This window comes from Mizuhopecten yessoensis, unplaced genomic scaffold, assembly GCF_002113885.1.
Source record: "Mizuhopecten yessoensis strain PY_sf001 unplaced genomic scaffold, ASM211388v2 scaffold9425, whole genome shotgun sequence".
Taxonomy (NCBI): domain Eukaryota; kingdom Metazoa; phylum Mollusca; class Bivalvia; order Pectinida; family Pectinidae; genus Mizuhopecten; species Mizuhopecten yessoensis.
In genome coordinates, this window is record NW_018408041.1 from 607,257 (window position 1) to 627,641 (window position 20,385).

Consider the following 20,385-nt stretch of genomic DNA (forward strand, 5'->3'; position numbering starts at 1 on the left):
CTGACAATTAGTGTAGTGGATGATTCCCTCCGACAGAGATCTCAAGGTGACGGGGACCACTGCTTCAGTTATAACTGACAATTAGTGTAGTGGATGATTCCCTCCGACAGAGATCTCAAGGTGACGGGGACCACTGCTTCAGTTATAACTGACAATTAGTGTAGTGGATGATTCCCTCCGACAGAGATCTCAAGGTGACGGGGACCACTGCTTCAGTTATAACTGACAATTAGTGTAGTGGATGATTCCCTCCGACAGAGATCTCAAGGTGACGGGGACCACTGCTTCAGTTATAACTGACAATTAGTGTAGTGGATGATTCCCTCCGACAGAGATCTCAAGGTGACGGGGACCACTGCTTCAGTTATAACTGACAATTAGTGTAGTGGATGATTCCCTCCGACAGAGATCTCAAGGTGACGGGGACCACTGCTTCAGTTATAACTGACAATTAGTGTAGTGGATGATTCCCTCCGACAGAGATCTCAAGGTGACGGGGACCACTGCTTCAGTTATAACTGACAATTAGTGTAGTGGATGATTCCCTCCGACAGAGATCTCAAGGTGACGGGGACCACTGCTTCAGTTATAACTGACAATTAGTGTAGTGGATGATTCCCTCCGACAGAGATCTCAAGGTGACGGGGACCACTGCTTCAGTTATAACTGACAATTAGTGTAGTGGATGATTCCCTCCGACAGAGATCTCAAGGTGACGGGGACCACTGCTTCAGTTATAACTGACAATTAGTGTAGTGGATGATTCCCTCCGACAGAGATCTCAAGGTGACGGGGACCACTGCTTCAGTTATAACTGACAATTAGTGTAGTGGATGATTCCCTCCGACAGAGATCTCAAGGTGACGGGGACCACTGCTTCAGTTATAACTGACAATTAGTGTAGTGGATGATTCCCTCCGACAGAGATCTCAAGGTGACGGGGACCACTGCTTCAGTTATAACTGACAATTAGTGTAGTGGATGATTCCCTCCGACAGAGATCTCAAGGTGACGGGGACCACTGCTTCAGTTATAACTGACAATTAGTGTAGTGGATGATTCCCTCCGACAGAGATCTCAAGGTGACGGGGACCACTGCTTCAGTTATAACTGACAATTAGTGTAGTGGATGATTCCCTCCGACAGAGATCTCAAGGTGACGGGGACCACTGCTTCAGTTATAACTGACAATTAGTGTAGTGGATGATTCCCTCCGACAGAGATCTCAAGGTGACGGGGACCACTGCTTCAGTTATAACTGACAATTAGAAGAGTTCCGCTCGAAGTCACTCTGACTTGGATTATTCTACCTTCCATATAGAAGATGAAGCACCCAAAAGGAGGTTTTCTGGCTTAGTGTAACTTCCCCTGTCCAGTTCTTCATTCTATAACCTTTACACTTATTTTGATGCCTTGCATTATAATTCCTGTATGGCATCATTGATAAAATGTAGGCTTTGCAATTTAAAAGTCATCAGTTGTTTTTACATCAAATGTTTTTGTTTTCCTTTTTTATTTATATTTTCAGATAACAAATTTAAAATAACTATTATTATGTAAGATTCACAAATAAGTATAAGTTTTAGAATCGTATGACGTTAACTTCATTTTCGACTGCTGAGATCCTTATGACAGGGAACGTAGAACTGTCTTCAAGCTCCCAGCCAAAGACCCGCAGAACTAATAAAAAGCCACATGTAATAGAAGCAAAAATATTGCATATTAGGCTAAACTGGAAAAGCCAATCTATATAGGTGATGGGGGGTGGGGTGGGTGGGTGGGTTAGTAAATAGAAAGTACTACACAGGTGATGGGGGGTAAATAGAAAGTACTACGCTAAGTGTTCACCTGATAGCCAGCTGATATTCTAACAACATCCTCTGCCACTAGATAACTCCATTAGCGCTATCAGCACATTGCCTGGTATCAGTGTTTCCCTCTAACAAACTGCCCTTCCATCTCTGTATTCTGATAAGTGCTTGGTCCAGCTCCAACACATGATTACTTTCATTACTCATCAACACTAATCATACTCTATTAAACTATTTTACCCATTACAGTATAAGTATAAATGTAATCATTTTACCCTACCTACTTTCTACTGTTTTATCCAGTATAAATGTAATCATTTTACCCTACCTACTTTCTACTGTTTTATCCAGTATAAATGTCACTTCATCTGTACATACCGGGGTTATCACTTTTCTCTATCATTTTACTAACAAGATATACCAATAAATCTTCATTAGTATTCCACTTTGGATATGAACAGGTACTGGCTGTTAACAGTTGGTACCTAAAAACCATTTTCACTTGATATACTACAAATGAACACTAATTTGAAACTACGCACAGTGTACAAATTTTACACGAAACAATAGGCCCAGAGGGCCTGTATCGCTCACCTGAATATGTTTTTAATTGGTATGAAGTAAAGATATAGCACTCAATGGTAGGTGCTGTAAGTACATATGCCCTTAGGGGGTTATACCCACTGTTATACAAAATTGAGTCCCCTTGGCCCAAGGATGCTCCAGACTAAATAAGGATAAAATCCCTTAATCCTGATGGTAGAAGAAGGATTTTAAAGGTTTTACCTCTATTTCTTCTATTGGGCCCCGCCCTTCTGCCCCCTGGGAGACCACACCCACTGCTTATACAAAATTGAGTCCCTTTGGCCCAATGATGCTAGTGTAAAAGATGTGAATTAATTAGGTTGTCTTACAAGCGTCAGCTGTAGGGAATTTCCCTTTAGCTCAGCGGTAGAGCATCGGGCTGGAGAGCCAAGGATCGCAGGTTAGAGCCCCAGCGACGGCACTACCTTTATCAATATTCCTCGTCCTACTACATTAGGATAAAATCCCTTAATCCCTAGGGTAGAAGAAGGATTTTAAAGGTTTTACCTCTAATTCCCCTAATGGGCCCCGCCTCTCTGCTTCCAGGGGGGTTAGACACACTGTTTATACAAAATTGGTTCCCCTTCACCCTAGAATGCTTCATACCAAATTTGGACAAAATCCTGTCTTTCGTATAGAAGAAGAAGGTTTTTGAAGAATTTGCTATGTTTTCCCCATTGGGCCCTGCCAATCTGCCCCCCACCCCCCACCCCCCCAGGGGGGTCACACTCACTGTTTATACAAAATTGAGTCCCTATTGCGCAAGATCCTCCAGACCAAATTGGGAAGAAATCCCTTCATCCCTATGGTAGAAGAAGGATTTTAAAGATTTACCTCTATTTCCCCTATTGGGCCCGCCCCTCAGGTCTCAGTGGGGGCCACACCCACCGTTTATATAAAATTTGTTCCCCTTTACCAAAGGATACTCCACACAAAATATGGACCAAATCCTTTCAATCCTAAAGAATAAGAAGGATTTTAAAGAATAATTTGCTATGTTTCCCCTATTGGACCCCGTTCCTAAGGCCCCTGGGGGGCCAGACCCAAGGTTTATACAAAATTGGTTCATCTTCACCCAAGGATGCTTCAGACCAAATATGGAACAAATCCTTTCATTCCTACAGAAGAAAAATGATTTTAAAGAATTTGCTATATTTCCCCTATTGGGCCCCGCCCCTCAGCCCCCAGGGCGGCCAGACCCACCATTTATACAAAATTAGTTCCCCTTTACCCAAGGATAACCCACACCAAATAAGGATTATAAAGAATAATTTGCTATGTTTCCCCTATTTGGCCTCGTCCCTCAGGCCCCTGGGGGGCCACACCCACCATTTATACAAAATTGGTTCCCCTTCACCTAAGAATGCTTCAGACTAAATATGGACCAAATCCTTTCATTCCTACAGAATGAGAAGGATTTTAAAGAATTTGCAATGTTTCTCCTATTGGGCCCCGCCCCTCAGCCCCCAGGGGTGCCAGACCGACCATTTATACAAAATTTGTTCCCCTTCACCCAAAGATGCTTCTAACCAAATTTGGTCATAATCTATTGGGCCATTCAGGTCAAGTAGCGGACGGACGGACAGACGCTGCGCCATGGCATAAGCTTTCGGGCAGGTGAGCTAAAAATGCACACTTCTCTATCTTAAAAGCACAAAATAAGCAACACAAAGTTGAAAACATTAATATCATTATCATCATATCTTAACTATGAACTTATGTGAACACTTAAATTTGTTATTAACTCCAGATGATCCCCAGAACATATATATAGTGTTGTATGTTATATTAACACAGCTGCTTCATCCACCCAACTCTCATCAAAATTGAATATCACACAATATTACTTCACAACTAAAACATTGTTCACTCACTGTACAACCAGCTGTCACATGTCTCAACCAAACCACACACTTTATATTACACCACACACATTATATACATAACCAATGGTTACCACAGTGATAAGTCTGTAATTAGCAGTTAATTAAGTGCTGATATTAGTTCCTTAAATCATGTGTTTATTTGAGTTTAAAAAGTTACAGCATCCAATAGCAGTTGGCCACAGTCTACTTTAAAGTATATAGTATATAGTATAAAGTATATACTATAAAGTATATAGTATTATAGTATATAGTATAAACTATATAGTATAAACTATATAGTATAAAGAATGATCATAGTAGATTTACATTACATTCATCTGTAAGTACTTGATATTGTGAAGAACATGATGTGAAAAACCACTTGAACATCGACAATCAACATACAGTAAAACACGTTTAGTACGAACAGGCTTATTGCGATTTCATGGGTTTTGCGAACTAATTTTGATTCCCAAACTCATCTCCCTCTTATTCTATGTAATCGTCAGTAATTATATGATCATAATACAAATTTTATATAGTGAATTATTGTCTATTACGAAGCAAATCAGAAGTCCCCTCAGGTGAAATTCAGTGTTATCTTAACACTGTAGTAAGAATCAATTTCCAAAAACGGATGTCATAGACAAGACTGCAGTGGTCTCTACCTTCACAGAGATGTCAAACACCAGACTGCAGTGGTCTCTACCTTCACAGAGATGGCATACACCAGACTGCAGTGGTCTCGACTTTCACCGAGATTTCATACACCAGACTGCAGTGGTCTCGACCTTCACAGAGATGTCATACACCAGGTTACAGTGGTCTCTACCTTCACCGAGATGTCATACACCAGACTGCAGTGGTCTTGAAATTCACAGAGATGTCATACACCAGACTGCAGTGGTCTCTACCTTCACAGAGATGTCATACACCAGACTGCAGTGGTCTCGACCTTCACAGATATGTCATACACCAGACTACAGTGGTCTCTACCTTCACCGAGATGCCCATGATGTTAGCTACTTACTTTTGTACACTTTGTACGATAACTGAACACAGTGAGTTGTGTTTTCGATGACAATACCGGTATGTGTTGGGTTGTTTATCTAACATAATATTATATGCTTTGTACGTAATATAATTAGACTAATGAGTAGAGTAATTATGTTTTCGATGCCAATCTACGTATTGAGTCGAGACTGAGGCTGCTTAGGTGGAGGTCACCATGGCGGAGCAGGGCAAGTGCTAATATCAACGATATGTACTGAGACTCGTGACAAGTTACAGCAAAAAGAGATAACAGACTTTTTGAAATGAGCTTCAAGCTGTGAGCATTGTGGTCATAAACACATATGTTAAGATAAATTAAAACATTCCCCTTGATTTGTGTTTACGTTGTTTATTCCTATTTCATATATCAATGTTTCTAAAAATAACAATATATATTTGCTATACATGTTATATGAACTACCTTTATAAAGAACGGATTAGGCAGGTTCCTTGGGATTCGTTATAACCGTATTTTACTGTACATGTACAAACAACTTTAAACAAGGTATACCACAACATATAAACCAGACTCAACTGGCAGATAAATTAGAGGAGGGGAAAATATCTGCATTTGAAAAGATATAATCAGTACAAAAAACAGCCAATCAGCTAAGCAGTATTAGCAAAAACACAAAATTAGCTCTTAGAAACAAATACACACTGCTTATATTAATCTTATTATAAAATGTAATAACCCAGACACGACTATGAGACACACACCAGTACATACATATAAAATAGGTCAATTATGATGTCAATGTAACAACTCTGTTGAGATCTAATACAGGAACACAACATACAGCGTGGCCAATCTGACTCTGTACACACCTTCCGCTACTAATAAAGAGCCTGACTCAGAAACAGTCATTACTGCAAATTAACTGAATTCTATATCAAAGCTTCCAAGAGGTGCACTTTTTGGCTCTAAAGAAAGCTGGAAAGCTGGAAAAACTTTTAAAATATGAATCAATTAAAAAGTCCTGGAATATCATAGCATGCAAAATTGGTAATCTACAATGTAGTAAAAAAAGGTGACAGAAATAAGCCACCACCACTGGGATGAGATTTACACATCAGTAAGACGGTTACAAGCAAGCCAAGGAAAGTAAAAGTATACCTGTCCAAACTTACCTGAGGTCACGGGAGGATCGCTTGGAATGTGGTATATCCACAGTGACATGTTCCGCACCAATGACTGATGGAGGTTCCTCACTTTGGGGAGTCACTGGTGCGGAGTCACAAGATTTGTACTTCCTGTCGGATTCTAATCCAGAAAAATCAAATTGAAATTGAAATGTTTCGGAATTATAATCAACAAAACTGCTTGCTCTCTTTTTTTTGGATAGAAATTCAGTACTCCCCAAGAAATCAATGGAATCAAACTCTGCTAAGGGAGCCCGGATACTCAGATCGTCCCCACCAAACTCCGAGGCCTCGCTCTGACAGCGGTCGAGGCTTGTCAATAAAGTTGCTGTCCAGTCTAAACTGTCTGTTGACTTCCATGATAACCTATACTTTTTATCAGATTTTGCACCTGTTCTCTTTAAACTTGGTTTTAGAATTACAATATCAGATTTTCTATTGGCCAATTTGGACGGACTAGACAACTGAGTTCTACACTCACCATGCCTGGTGTGGACGCTGTGCCAGGCCTGTGGGGGGTCACAGGCACAGTGGATGAGGCTCACCCCCTCACTGAAGTCTGTACCACAGTGTTTACTGTCACTACTGGTAGTGTGGCTCCCTACACGTTCCTCCCCTTCACTAGGGGACAGGCTCTCTATACCACTGTCTGATGGGGCCACACCTACACCAGAATTCACCAAAGCTGATTTCTCCTCTATTTCCTCCTCCTTTTCCTCGCCTGTGTGCTGAGCGACACCACCATTGGACCTGTGACTGTCTGGAAGGGTGTCCTCTGTCTGAACAGTAGGTGAGGAATACTCTATCTTGACCGCCACACCATTCTTGTGACGCCGAGAGTGTGGATGTTTCTGGTTGGGCGTTTCCAATGCATCATGACCTGACTTGGAGTAGCAGGCCCCCATTTAAAATGCTGCGAGTAGATTCATCTATATCTGAAAAATACAAACAGATAACAGCTGCTGTTTTTAATTCCATATAGCATGCCAGCACCTTTATGATCAATATACTATCAGAACTCTCAAACCAGATGCATATAAGCAACATCTATAATGGCCATGATCTCGGTGCAGTCACATTTTACCTAGATGTCTATAGAGAAGTATAATGAAAAAAAATTAACTCTATGACTCAGATGTAAAATAAGGATATATATATACCACAAGAAAATCTTCAATATTCAAGTTTGGTACTTTCAAATTCCGAGACATTTTATATTCCATATACTCACAACTCCTTCATATGTGTTATTTGATTTGCCCGCACTTCTGTTCAAAATTCTGAACAGAATGTAGTCTAATGCTAAATTAATGCAACCAAAATCATTTGTATTACTTTGCATTCGTGTTTGCCCCATAACTACTGTAGGTTTCATCACTCCCATAACTACTATAGGTTTCATCCCTCCCATACCTGCTATAGGTTTCATCACTCCCATACCTGCTATAGGTTTCATCACTCCCATACCTGCTATAGGTTTCATCCCTCCCATACCAGCTATAAGTTTCATCACTCCATACCAGCTATAAGTTTCATCACTCCCATACCTGCTTAGGTTTCATCCCTCCCAAACCAGCTAAAAGTTTCATCCCTCCCATAACTACTATAGGTTTCATCACTCCATACCAGCTATAAGTTTCATCCCTTCCATACCTGCTATAGGTTTCATCCCTCCCATAAATCTTCTATAGGTTTCATACCTCCAATAGCTCTTCTATATGTTTCATCCCTCCCATAGCTCTTCTATAGGTTTCATCCCTTCCATACATGCTATATGTTTCATCCCTCCCATACATGCTATATGTTTCATCCTTCCCATTACTACTATATATTTCATCCCTCCCATAGCTCTTCTATATGTTTCATTCCTCCCATACATGCTATAGGTTTCATCCCTCCCATACATGCTATAAGTTTCATCCCTCCCATACCAGCTATAAGTTTCATCCCTCCCATACCAGCTATAAGTTTCATCCTTCCCATACCAGCTATAAGTTTCATCCCTCCCATACCTGCTATAGGTTTCATCCCTCCCATACATGCTATGTTTCATCCCTCCCATATATGCTATACGTTTCATCCCTCCCATAACTACTATAGGTTTCACCCCTCCCATATACATGCTATAAGTTTCATCCTTCCCATACCAGCTATAAGTTTCATCACTCCAATACATGCTATATATTTCATTCCTCCCATACATGCTATATGTTTCATCCCTCCCATACCAGCTATAAGTTTCATCACTCCCATACATGCTATAGGTTTCATCCCTCCCATATATGCTATAAGTTTCATCCTTCCCATACCAGCTATAAGTTTCATCACTCCCATAAATGCTATAGGTTTCATCCCTCCCATATATGCTATAAGTTTCATCCTTCCAATACCAGCTATAAGTTTCATCCTTCCCATACATGCTATAGGTTTCACCCCTCCTATACATGCTATAAGTTTCATCCATCCCATACCTGCTATAGGTTTCATCCCTCCCATACATGCTATAAGTTTCATCCCTCCCATGCCTGCTATAGGTTTCATCCCTCCCATACATGCTATAAGTTTCATCCTTCCCATACCAGCTATAAGCTTCATCACTCCCATACATGCTATAGGTTTCATCCCTCCTATACATGCTATAAGTTTCATCCATCCCATACCTGCTATAGGTTTCATCCCTCCCATACATGCTATATTTTTCATCCCTCCTATACATGCTATAAGTTTCATCCCTCCCATACCTGCCATAGGTTTCATCCCTCCCATACATGCTATAAGTTTCATCCTTCCCATACCACCTATAAGTTTCATCACTCCCATACATGCTATAGGTTTCATCCCCCCTATACATGCTATAAGTTTCATCCTTCCAATACCAGCTATAAGTTTCATCCTTCCCATACATGCTATAGGTTTCATCCGTCCTATACATGCTATAAGTTTCATCCCTCCCATAACTACTATATGTTTCATCCCTCCTATACATGCTATAAGTTTCATCCCTCCCATAACTACTATAGGTTTCATTACTCCCCTAACTATACATGTACTAGATAGGTGTCATCACTGTAGCAGTTATGGGAGGTATGAAACCTGTACAATTAATGCGAGTTTAAATAATTTTACAAATACATTATTGTACATATTTTAAACTGGTGTTCTTTATAGTTATTTAATTATGCCGGTGTAAACTTCTGCAATTTTGTTTCCAGAACTTATTCACGAGGTTTTTATTTTGGAGAAACAAACTTTCTGTTAGTCTATTACTGGTCACTTCACAAATAGCTCTAAGTGCTTATTAAAAGTTCAATTATATATATCGTTTGCTGAATTATCATCTTCTAGATATGAACCCTGTGAACTTTAATATATTTATCAATTTGTTACGAACTTGGGCAGAGTCCGTGATTGAGAACAGAAAACTTGGTGTTATGACAATAATGGTGACATTGAACCAGTTTCTGGCATCATGTTGTCGGGAAGGTAGGCCACGATCTTGATATTCACTAACACATGAAGACATAAATACTTTTTTTTCATGTTTAGCCCTAGTAACCTCTGTTCTGCCTAAATTTCATGGGGTGTAAAATTTCCTAAATCTTGAGCCATTTGGGAAATTAGCGAAATTAAAACCTTCTTGAATATACTAGCAACTATACAGTATGCAGTGAAAATTTGTTTATATATACATTAAGTGTATTGCATCAAGATATGTACACTAACTGTAAATTCTAACAGATATGCCAATAAGCATAAAACAGGCTTTTGATAGTGGTGGGAAATAGTTCAAATTTTGTAATCGATAGTTAGTTTGACAAAAATCTTAAATCCATGCGATCCATATTATATATGATTAAGTCTGATAATATTCTGACAACAACTTATCATAAAATCGAGCACATCTTTCCTATGACATTAAATCCGGATACGTATCCCAATATATTCATTCTGTATTGTGATATATATCGTGATACACTCTTGGCATATTGTGAGTGTGTGTTTGTGTGTGTGTACATATGTATGTATGTATGTATATATGTATGTATATATGTATGTATATATGTATGTATGTATGCATGTATGTATGTATGTTTGTGTATATTTATATTACTACAAAAATGTATGTATGTTTCTGTCGGAAAGAAAAAAAAGATAAAAAAAAGACATATATGTACACTGCAATAATATTGGTAAAATTTCAAATATATTCTCAGGTAATTAGCAGCATAGCAGCCATAGGGTGTTAGTATTTAATTTCAGTATTGTCACCGACTACTAGATAGCTGCTGATTGCTGCTCTGAACATGCTAGTTAGAACACATGTATTATTCATGGTGAGTGTTGAAACCATGGCATTAATAATAGCATCCATCAATACTGCATGTACATGGACAGGTAGGTGAAGAAAAGGTGATTATAACGAATGTAAACTTATATCACCAGGAGTACATGTATTCACAGATGAGACATAGATTTAACACAGCCATACCTGTTGATAGATTCACATTGGTGATCTCTTGTTTTGCACATTTTTGTGGATGTTGGTTTATCATCACTGTCTATGTACACACAAACTGTGCCTGACAATGCCAAAAACACTGGCTGCATACTTCCTTTACCACAAACTACAGGTCCCAGACTGCCTGACTGGGGTTCACCACACCTGCTATGTATCAACACTAAAAACCATGTAGGTATAAGAACAAATAATTAATCCAACCAACTCAGGTTATGGAAATTACAGCACATGACGTTATACAAAACTGTTGTCATACAAAACTGTTCATCATCAGTCATAAGTATCCCAATAAGCCAGTAAAAGTCTCCAGTATTTAGGCACAACTAATATAATCTCTCTAGTAGGGATACTAATGCAGTTGATGGAGAGTTTGATAAGTTGTATGTTGCTGTACCCACAGCAGCCTGTCCTGTTCACTGAAGTGTGTTCGCTCTAGTTCTGTCCTGTGTTACACTGCTATATTCCACATCAGATCGATAGTTCTCAGTCTATCCATATCAAAGTCTAGCCAACAGCTGTTTCTCTCACTGTACTCTGTGTGTATTCAACTCAACATGTGATTTCTTACCAAAACATCCTCTATTGCTAATAGATACAAAGAGATGATTTGATTGATACTACAGCCCAGCTCTTTACACCTAGAGCTATGAGTCAACTTGTTACTGAGGTTTATGAGATGAAATCAACAGCCTCCAAGACCTTATCAGTGGTATAGAGGGAGAAATTCCCACGGGGATTTACGGGTTAGGAAAACAGACAAGGAAGAGAACTGACAAGGAACAAAGAGTTTAATCAGTGTGTGTGTTCTGGGTCAGAGTAGGTAGCCCAGTCACCTAGTGGCTGGGTCAAACAGCTTAGGCAGATCCAACTAAGCAACTACTTTGCTGCATGGTTATATGGGGGTACAGAGTACTCAATTTGAAATCCAATATGCCTGTATTGGCTGCAGCTTTCAATTGAACAATTGGTCTTCTTTGAGCCAGTAAAAATTTCAAAAAATTGCATGATCAGCTATGGCTGTAGCCTGAGGGAAAGTAAATCCCCCCTGTGGTGAAAACATCCTCTCCCATTTCTCTTTTTGGCTTCACCCTTGGATGTCAGTTTCAATTTTCTGACACCCCTCTCCAAAACTAGTTTTGCTTAGGTTTTGGCCATATCAGCATACATATTTCAATTAATTATAAAAATAAAATCTGAGGAAGGATTACCAATGGGTTGACAATGATCAGAAGTTCCTAAACTCCTTCACTCCTACAGTTTCCCTGCTTTGTCCCCCCCCCCCCCTTACTCCATATATTATTTGCCATTTTTTTTCTGAAACAGTGTACATATATACTTGAGTTGTAAATTCATGCATGGCTGCAAGTTTTTTAACCTATACTATCTGACCTGTCTATGAACATGGAGTCACAGTGATCATGTTTATGAATCAATGCATGATACACTGTAAGCTAGCATTCAGCAAGATATCTATTAACAGCAAATATAATGGTAAATACTTATACACTGTACTATCGTAGGACCAATATGCAATATTTCAATATTTCAAACTATATGTATGACCCCAAAGAAAAAATATGTACTCACATATACATGTAACTATGTGTGATTATTATGTTCATGACCAAGCCGTGCAACTGACGTCATGTCCAGGAGAAACACAAGGGAATCCTCTCTTACCAACCCAAAGCCCAGATCTGTTAATTCAAATATTGACACAAGGTATACAGGATACCAGAACTGGAAGACAAAGACACTGTATTTCACTTTGTTTCCAGTTTAATTATAGCTAGCATAGCTTGTCCTTGATCAATAAAAACAGCTGAGGTCTTCACGATAGACCAGCCCAGTGTCCAGCCTCAGTATCCGACACAACACATCTGTAGCATTCTTAAGAGAAGTCTGTAGTGTACATCCTCTATATCAATCATCAGCGTCCAGCCTCAGCATCTCATGTGCCACATTTTGTTACTGTTGTCTCTAATGTCCAGCCTCAGTATCCAACATGAGACCTTATGTTACTGTTGTCATTAATGTCCAGCCTCAGTATCCATCATGACACCTTATGTTACTGTCGTCCAGCCTCAGCATCTCATGTGCCACATTTTGTTACTGTTGTCTCTAATGTCCAGCCTCAGTATCCAACATGACACCTTATGTTACTGTTGTCATAAATGTCCAGCCTCAGTATCCAACAAGACACCTCATGCTACTGTTGTCACTAATGTCCAGCCTCAGTATCCAACATGACACCTTATGGTTCTGTTGTCACTGATGTTCAGCCTCAGTATCCAATATGACACATTATGTTACTGTTGTCATTAATGTCCAGCCTCAGTATCAAACATGACCCCTTATGTTACTGTTGTCACTAATGTCCAGCCTAAGTATCCAACATGACACCTCATGTTACTGTTGTCATTAATGTCCAGCCTCAGTAACATAAGGTCTCATGTTGGATACTGAGGCTGGACATTTATGACAACAGTAACATAAGGTGTCATGTTGTCACTAATGTCCAGCCTCAGTATCCAACATGACACCTTATGTTACAGTTGTCATTAATGTCCAGCCTCAGTATCCAACATGAGACCTTATGTTACTGTTGTCATTAATGTCCAGCCTCAGTATCCAACAAGACACCTCATGTTACTGTTGTCATTAATGTCCAGCCTCAGTATCCAACATGACACCTTATGTTACTGTTGTCATTAATGTCCAGCCTCAGTATCAAACATGACACCTTATGTTACTGTTGTCACTAATGTCCAGCCTCAGTATCCAACATGACACCTTATGTTACTGTTGTCACTGATGTTCAGCCTCAGTATCCAACATGACACCTTATGTTACTATTGACACTTATGTTCAGCCTCAGTATCCAACATGACACCTTATGTTACTGTTGTCTCTAATGTCAGGCCTTAATATATGACACACACCTCATTATCCTTCAAGATAATTAAGATACAATGTACAGCTGAATGCTTGAAGTTACATATATAGATTTGTGTAACAATCAGAACCTGATTACCTGTTAACAAAAGACTACATATCAGTACAGAAGGAACCCATGGGGACTATACCCTTTATTTATACATCATAGAACTCCTTTTGCTGATTGCTCCATACAAAATTAGGTGAAAATTAATTCCTTCCAATGTTCTAGACTAGAAGGCTTTAAGAAGGAAAGTTGAAGGACAGATGGCAGATGTCACACCACAACATTAGCTGACATGGTCCTTTGGGTAAAAATTTAGACTCAGAATACTGTACCAGTATATGCTGAAGTAAGGGTGCCATCGGGTACCAATGTACAATAGGGTACCAATGTACAACAGGGTACCAATGTACAACAGGGTACCAATGTACAACAGGGTATTGAACAAGAGGATCAGAGGCTCTGTATCGCTCACCTAGATAATTAAGCAACCATGGAAAAACATTCTCATCAAAATTAATACTGCAACTAACTCCAAATATTGGCTCTGTCTCTCACCAACACTTGCCCCTAATTGGGTTCCTTCTTTCTTCTACCATGGGTGGACATTTCTAAATATTTTCTTTTGGTTGGTAAGTATGGATTATGAAAAGATTCTTGTAACACATGTACAACCAATAAGTGTTTCTATATAACGTTTCGATGACTAATACAGTATGTACTCTGTCCAATACCTGAACTTCAAATTAGGCGCTGTATGCACATTGCTCAACAGATGTGATACAATAGTCACAGAACAACAGGACAAAATACAAGAGCAGAATCACATCGCTAGGGAAATGAAAACCTTTGCATATATCCGGAATGGGCCCTAAAACAGTGTCAAAGTAAGGTGAAGAACAAGAAAACGCCAATCAAGGATAAGAACAAAACCAAATCTCAAGTGGTCATCCCGTATATAAAGGGTATATCCGAAACCATCCTGAGGATAAATCGCGGTCATGGCATAGCAACAGCCATGAAGCCCCACAAAACGCTCCTTAATATCCAAGTACACCCTAAGGATAAAACACCTAAAGAAAACCTAGCAGAATGCGTATACAAAATCAGATGCAAAAACTGCGATGCATCGTATATTGGAAAGACTGGAAGGCGATTTGGGGTCCACCTTGGTGCATATGGGAAAGATACGGAAACCCAAGAAGGAAAGAAATTCACCCGATCAGAAAGAAAGGAGTTCAAGTACAAGATAAATTAATCAGCAATCACAGACCATGCCACACAGCAAAATCATGCGATTGACTGGGATAACTCCAATGTATTGGACAGAGAGAACAATCTGTTCAAGCGGCAGATAAAGGAAGCCATCAGGATACACCACAGTGGCCCAGTTCTAAATAGACTCTCGCACATCTATGACAAAAGTATTAAATAAAGCGTAGCTGAATCGAGTCGTTTCAGTATATATATAACAACTAACTGTACATACGTTTACAGCGTAGCCAATCAACATTGATTTGCAGACAACTGGTACACATTTGACACCCTTGTGTACATACGTTTCACTGGTCATTTGTCTGATGAAGGCAACAGAGTACATACGGTAGTAGTCATCAAAACGTTACATAGAAACACTTATTGGTTGTGTTACAAGAATCTTTTTATAACCCATGGGTGGTCTTTTAACATTTTCCTTAATTTCCCCTATTTAGGTTCCTGCTCCCCTGCCCCCCGGGCGCACTCTCCATTTATACAAAAGCGATTCCCTCTTGCCCAAGGATGCTCTTGACCAAATTTGGTTAAAATCCCCACAATTGTACTGAAAGAGCAGGATTTTTCAGATTAACCTCAATTTCCCATATTGGGCCCTGCCCCTCTACCTCCAGGGGACCACTTCCTCTGTTCATAAAAAATTGAGTCCCCTTTGCCCAAGAATGCTTCAAGCCAAGTGTAATCAAAATCCACAGAGCTGTAAAGGATAATTATCATTTTAAAGTAATAGGTGTTGGACGAACAACACAAGTTCATCAGAACAAATTAGCTGCAATGGTACATTATCTGCTCATAAAGGTACTTTTGTGAGACTGAACACAGTATGGGAAATAATTAGTCTACCTAATGAATTAATTTTGTGGTCAAATTTGTTATACTAATTATCAACTTCCAGTTCCTTTAAGTTTTAGTTTTATATCTTCTATCATGTTTCTAACACAGCTCTTTATGTACAACCAAACTTCTCTCTTTTCTCTCTTTAAATAACTGACCTCTATCTTTAATCCAACCTCAGTGAGTATGATCTTTCTGTGTCTGTCCTCGCTGCTTGGACAGGAGGTTCCCAGGCTGCAGTGTGTACCATCAACTATCTCTAATGATGTAAGTCTCCCTTGCTCTCTTCACTATACTGTAAAGTTAGCTTCCTGTCTGCCCTTCAACCACATCACCACTCATACATTGTCTCATAATGACACCTTGTTTCCAACACTCCCTGTTCCATTCTTCAACTTTCATCTGATATCAATCCAATTGCTTTAAAAATATACTTTTTACTATTTCTAATTATCTGATCTTTCTATATTATACTATTGTGGTAGATTTTAATCATCATAGGATTATGGTTGCCTTCTAGCTTGGCTGTAGAGGGAATTTCCCTTTAGCTCAGTGGTAGAGCCTCCGTCTAGAAAGTCTGGGAACGTTGACGCAGTGGAAGCACACTACTTTCTTGCCTGTTACACTATCATACTGACCAATATATAAAATCATTGACATTTATTATTACCTGTAATGGTGAATTCATCTCGGGAGTGGGATAAAGACATCCTCATGTCTGTCATGGGAAAATAGTCTAAATAAGGTGACCCATGTGTCATTTACCCACAACCAGTACCCTTATAGTGTCAAATATGTACTTATAACACCTCAGATAGGACTCTTAATTATACTTCTTAAAACTTACCTTTTTCCAATTTTCTCTTTCACCTTGCAAATGTTTCTGTACATAACTTCACCTCTGAAAAACGGTTTGTAAGATATACTTTTCACATCATGTAACATATATACTAGTATATGTATATGAAAATATCTCTGGTGACTTCTATTTCATCACTTTCTGGCTCTGTGACAATTTTCAGTTAATAAATATACAACCTAGAGGGTAATATCATCATATTGATTATAAATATGATGTGACATGTCATCCTTGACAGATTAGATCATGTTTTGTAAACATCCTCATTCCTGATCAAAGATATCAAGAGGATATATGGACCAGGGGTTTTGCTATTTCAAATGTGTTTATTAATGTTGTTGAGAAATTATAACAATACCCATTATTCAGTTTAAGAGGACTCATTACATCATACTGATTTGAACCATGCATCCAATCAGATCAGTAGCTGTAGTATTTATCAACTGCTTGTTGGAAGCTCATGTTATTATATTTGAAAAAGGACTCACTCAAACAACTCATAGTTGCAGTGATGAAATTGTCATAAAATTTATATATAAGGTGACAGTACCCAAATCGGATCACCAAACCATCATTTTATTAAATCATTGAAAAATCTGAATAGGAATTATATTCATTTATGGTTGTATTAAAAATAGAATATCGATGGGTGTTCTCACAAACGATATTAGCACCCGGGCTCACTTGAGATATTTATAGAACGCTCTGAAGTGACCAATCAGCGTCTCCTGTTTTTGCGAATGCCGGGACCTAAATTGGATCTCTAGTGTGAATTTATTCCTATCGTCCAAAACAGAGTGCATAGTCGTCGCACGCGCCATTTTTTAAAAACGTAATCAAAACATTGACATTTGAGTTTGAATTACGTTTTCTTGCGCTATTTGAACTTAAAAACTAATTATCTGTAGTCAAAAAATGGTGCATGGCTATCTATTCTAAGACTACATCATTGTTATACCTGATTTGTTAACACATTTATTTATTTATAAGTATTTGGGTACCGATACTATTAAGGTACTGCCACCTTATGAATTTAATATATATATCACAAGAAAATTTTATCAATTTTGTAATACGTTGTATAATATAAATATGTCAATTCACATATTACAGTTACTAGTATCTTTATACATATTTAAGTGTGAATAGTGAATACCATGGTTTTATTTTATTATGTGCTTGTCTTAGGCCTACCTCATGTGTTGTCGGTTTCAATAGCTCCTTAGGGCTACTGTTTTATTGTTTTATATATACCATCTGTCTTCAGTCCAAATTGTAATTAGAATGGGACATCATATGGTACCCGGTACATTGTTTATTCAGATAAAAGTTTACTGGTATTCCATGTTCCTGTCGACACTTTTAAAGGCGAAGGATTTACCTAGTACATACTGTCAATTAGTACTGGTCCAGGCTCGGTACACTACAGGATAGTACTGTACATACTGTCAATTAGTCCTGGTCCAGCCTCGGTACACTACAGGTTAGTACCGTACATGCCGTCAATAAGTACTTGTCCAGGCTCGGTACCCTACAGGTTAGTACTGTACATACTTTCAATTAGGACTGGTCCAGGCTCGGTACACTACAGGTTTGTACTGTACATGCCGTCAATTAGTACTGGTCCAGTCTCAGTACGCTACGGGTTAGTACTGTACATACTGTCCACTAGTCCTGGTCCAGGCTCGGTACACTAAAGGTTAGTACTGTACATGCCGTCAATAAGTACTTGTCCAGGCTCGGTACACTACATGTTAGTACTGTACATACTGTCCACTAGTCCTGGTCCAGGCTCGGTACACTAAAGGTTAGTACTGTACATACCGTCACTTAGTACTGGTCCAGGCTCGGTGCACTACAGGTTAGTACTGTACGTGCCGTCAATTAGTACTGGTCCAGGGTCGGTACACTACAGGTTAGTAGTGTACATGCCGTCAATTAGTACTGGCCCAGGCTCGGTACACTAAAGGTTAGTACTGTACATACCGTCATTTAGTACTGGTCCAGGCTCGGGACACTACAGGTTAGTACTGTAAATGCCGTCAATTAGTACTGGTCCAGTCTCGGTACACTACAGGTTAGTCCTGTACATACTGTTAATTAGTACTGGTCCAGGCTCGGGACACTACAGGTTAGTACTGTATATACCGTCAATTAGTACTTGTCCAGGCTCTGTACACTACAGGTTAGTACTGTAAATGCCGTCAATTAGTACTGGTCCCGGCTCGGTACACTACCGGTTTGTACTGTACATGCCGTCAATTATTACTGGTCCAGGCTCGGTACACTAAAGGTTAGTACTGTACATACCGTCATTTAGTACTGGTCCAGGCTCGGTCCACTACAGGTTAGTACTGTACGTGCCGTCAATTAGTACTGGTCCCGGCTCGGTACACTACCGGTTTGTACTGTACATGCCGTCAATTATTACTGGTCCAGGCTCGGTACACTAAAGGTTAGTACTGTACATACCGTCACTTAGTACTGGTCCAGGCTCGGTGCACTACAGGTTAGTACTGTACGTGCCGTCAATTAGTACTGGTCCAGTCTCGGTACACTACAGGTTAGTGCTGTACATACCGTCAATTAGTACTGGTCCAGTCTCGGTACACTACAGGTTAGTGCTGTACATACTGTCAATTAGTTCTGGTCTAGGCCCGGTACACTACCGGTTAGTACTGTACATACTGTCAATTAGTACTGGTCCAGGCTCGGTACACTACAGGTTAGTACTGTACATGCACGTACCATTTTGTGAGTGACAGTACCTATGGATTTATTTTCAGATTCTACCTAAAGATAAACTTGTCAATAAACAGTTGGACTCGATATTTGGTTGTAACGTTGTCCCAATGCTATTACAAATTTAAATAAATATCACACTATTAATTTTAACGAAGAACATTATTTGTCAATAACTTAGCCTACTAGATATTATGATATTGGATCAGTTGATATACCTTGTCACTCAAACATAACACGAAAGTATGACTCAACGTGCTCGTGGCACCTGTACGATGTTGCGTGTCCGATTCTCTGATAAGTCTAACAAAATCTAAGTACATTCATCACGAACAGGTTTGGTGTCAATATACACGAGTCTCGAGCATCTACTAATTAGCTCTGACAACTTCTTACTCACCCGGTGATCAATCATCACTTCCAGCTCAACTTCAAAACGACACCTAGTGACTAAAGGGGCATAACTCTATTAACAAAATAAATTGAGGTTCCACACCACCAACTAGGTTTAAATGTTTGCCCTAAGTACATGTATGCCAATACTTCTCTTAACTCCAACGATGAACAAATTTTCTTGTCAAAATGACCTTTCGGTCAGCAAAAAAGCTCGGTTTGTGTTAAACAGCAATATGATTGATTTGTGTATGCATGCATAAAAAGTGTGTTACACATGGTCTGGAAGGCTAGGCTATTACAACAAAAATGCTCTTTAAAAACCAACATTGTAAATGTAAGTTCGAATTAACTGACTAGCATCCTCT

General features: G+C 39.3%; 1 protein-coding gene across 5 annotated transcripts in view; it reads right to left on the bottom strand.

The window, feature by feature from the left end:
* Positions 1-20,082, bottom strand: part of LOC110458095 — a 49,032-nt gene extending 28,950 nt beyond the window's left edge. For 2 of the 5 annotated variants that reach the window (XM_021509665.1, XM_021509662.1), the window contains exons 1-3: positions 20,025-20,082; positions 16,871-16,924; positions 6,446-7,392 (exon numbers count right to left, since the gene is read on the bottom strand). In XM_021509665.1, the coding sequence (XP_021365340.1) occupies positions 6,446-7,362 (917 nt within the window). In that variant the 5' untranslated portion in view covers positions 7,363-7,392; positions 16,871-16,924; positions 20,025-20,082. Of the gene's footprint in view, positions 1-6,445; positions 7,393-10,946; positions 11,521-16,870; positions 16,925-19,842; positions 19,993-20,024 lie in introns of those variants that run through there. The other 3 variants (XM_021509666.1, XM_021509663.1, XM_021509664.1) reach the window with 3 other exon arrangements.
* Positions 20,083-20,385: the final 303 nt, after the last annotated feature.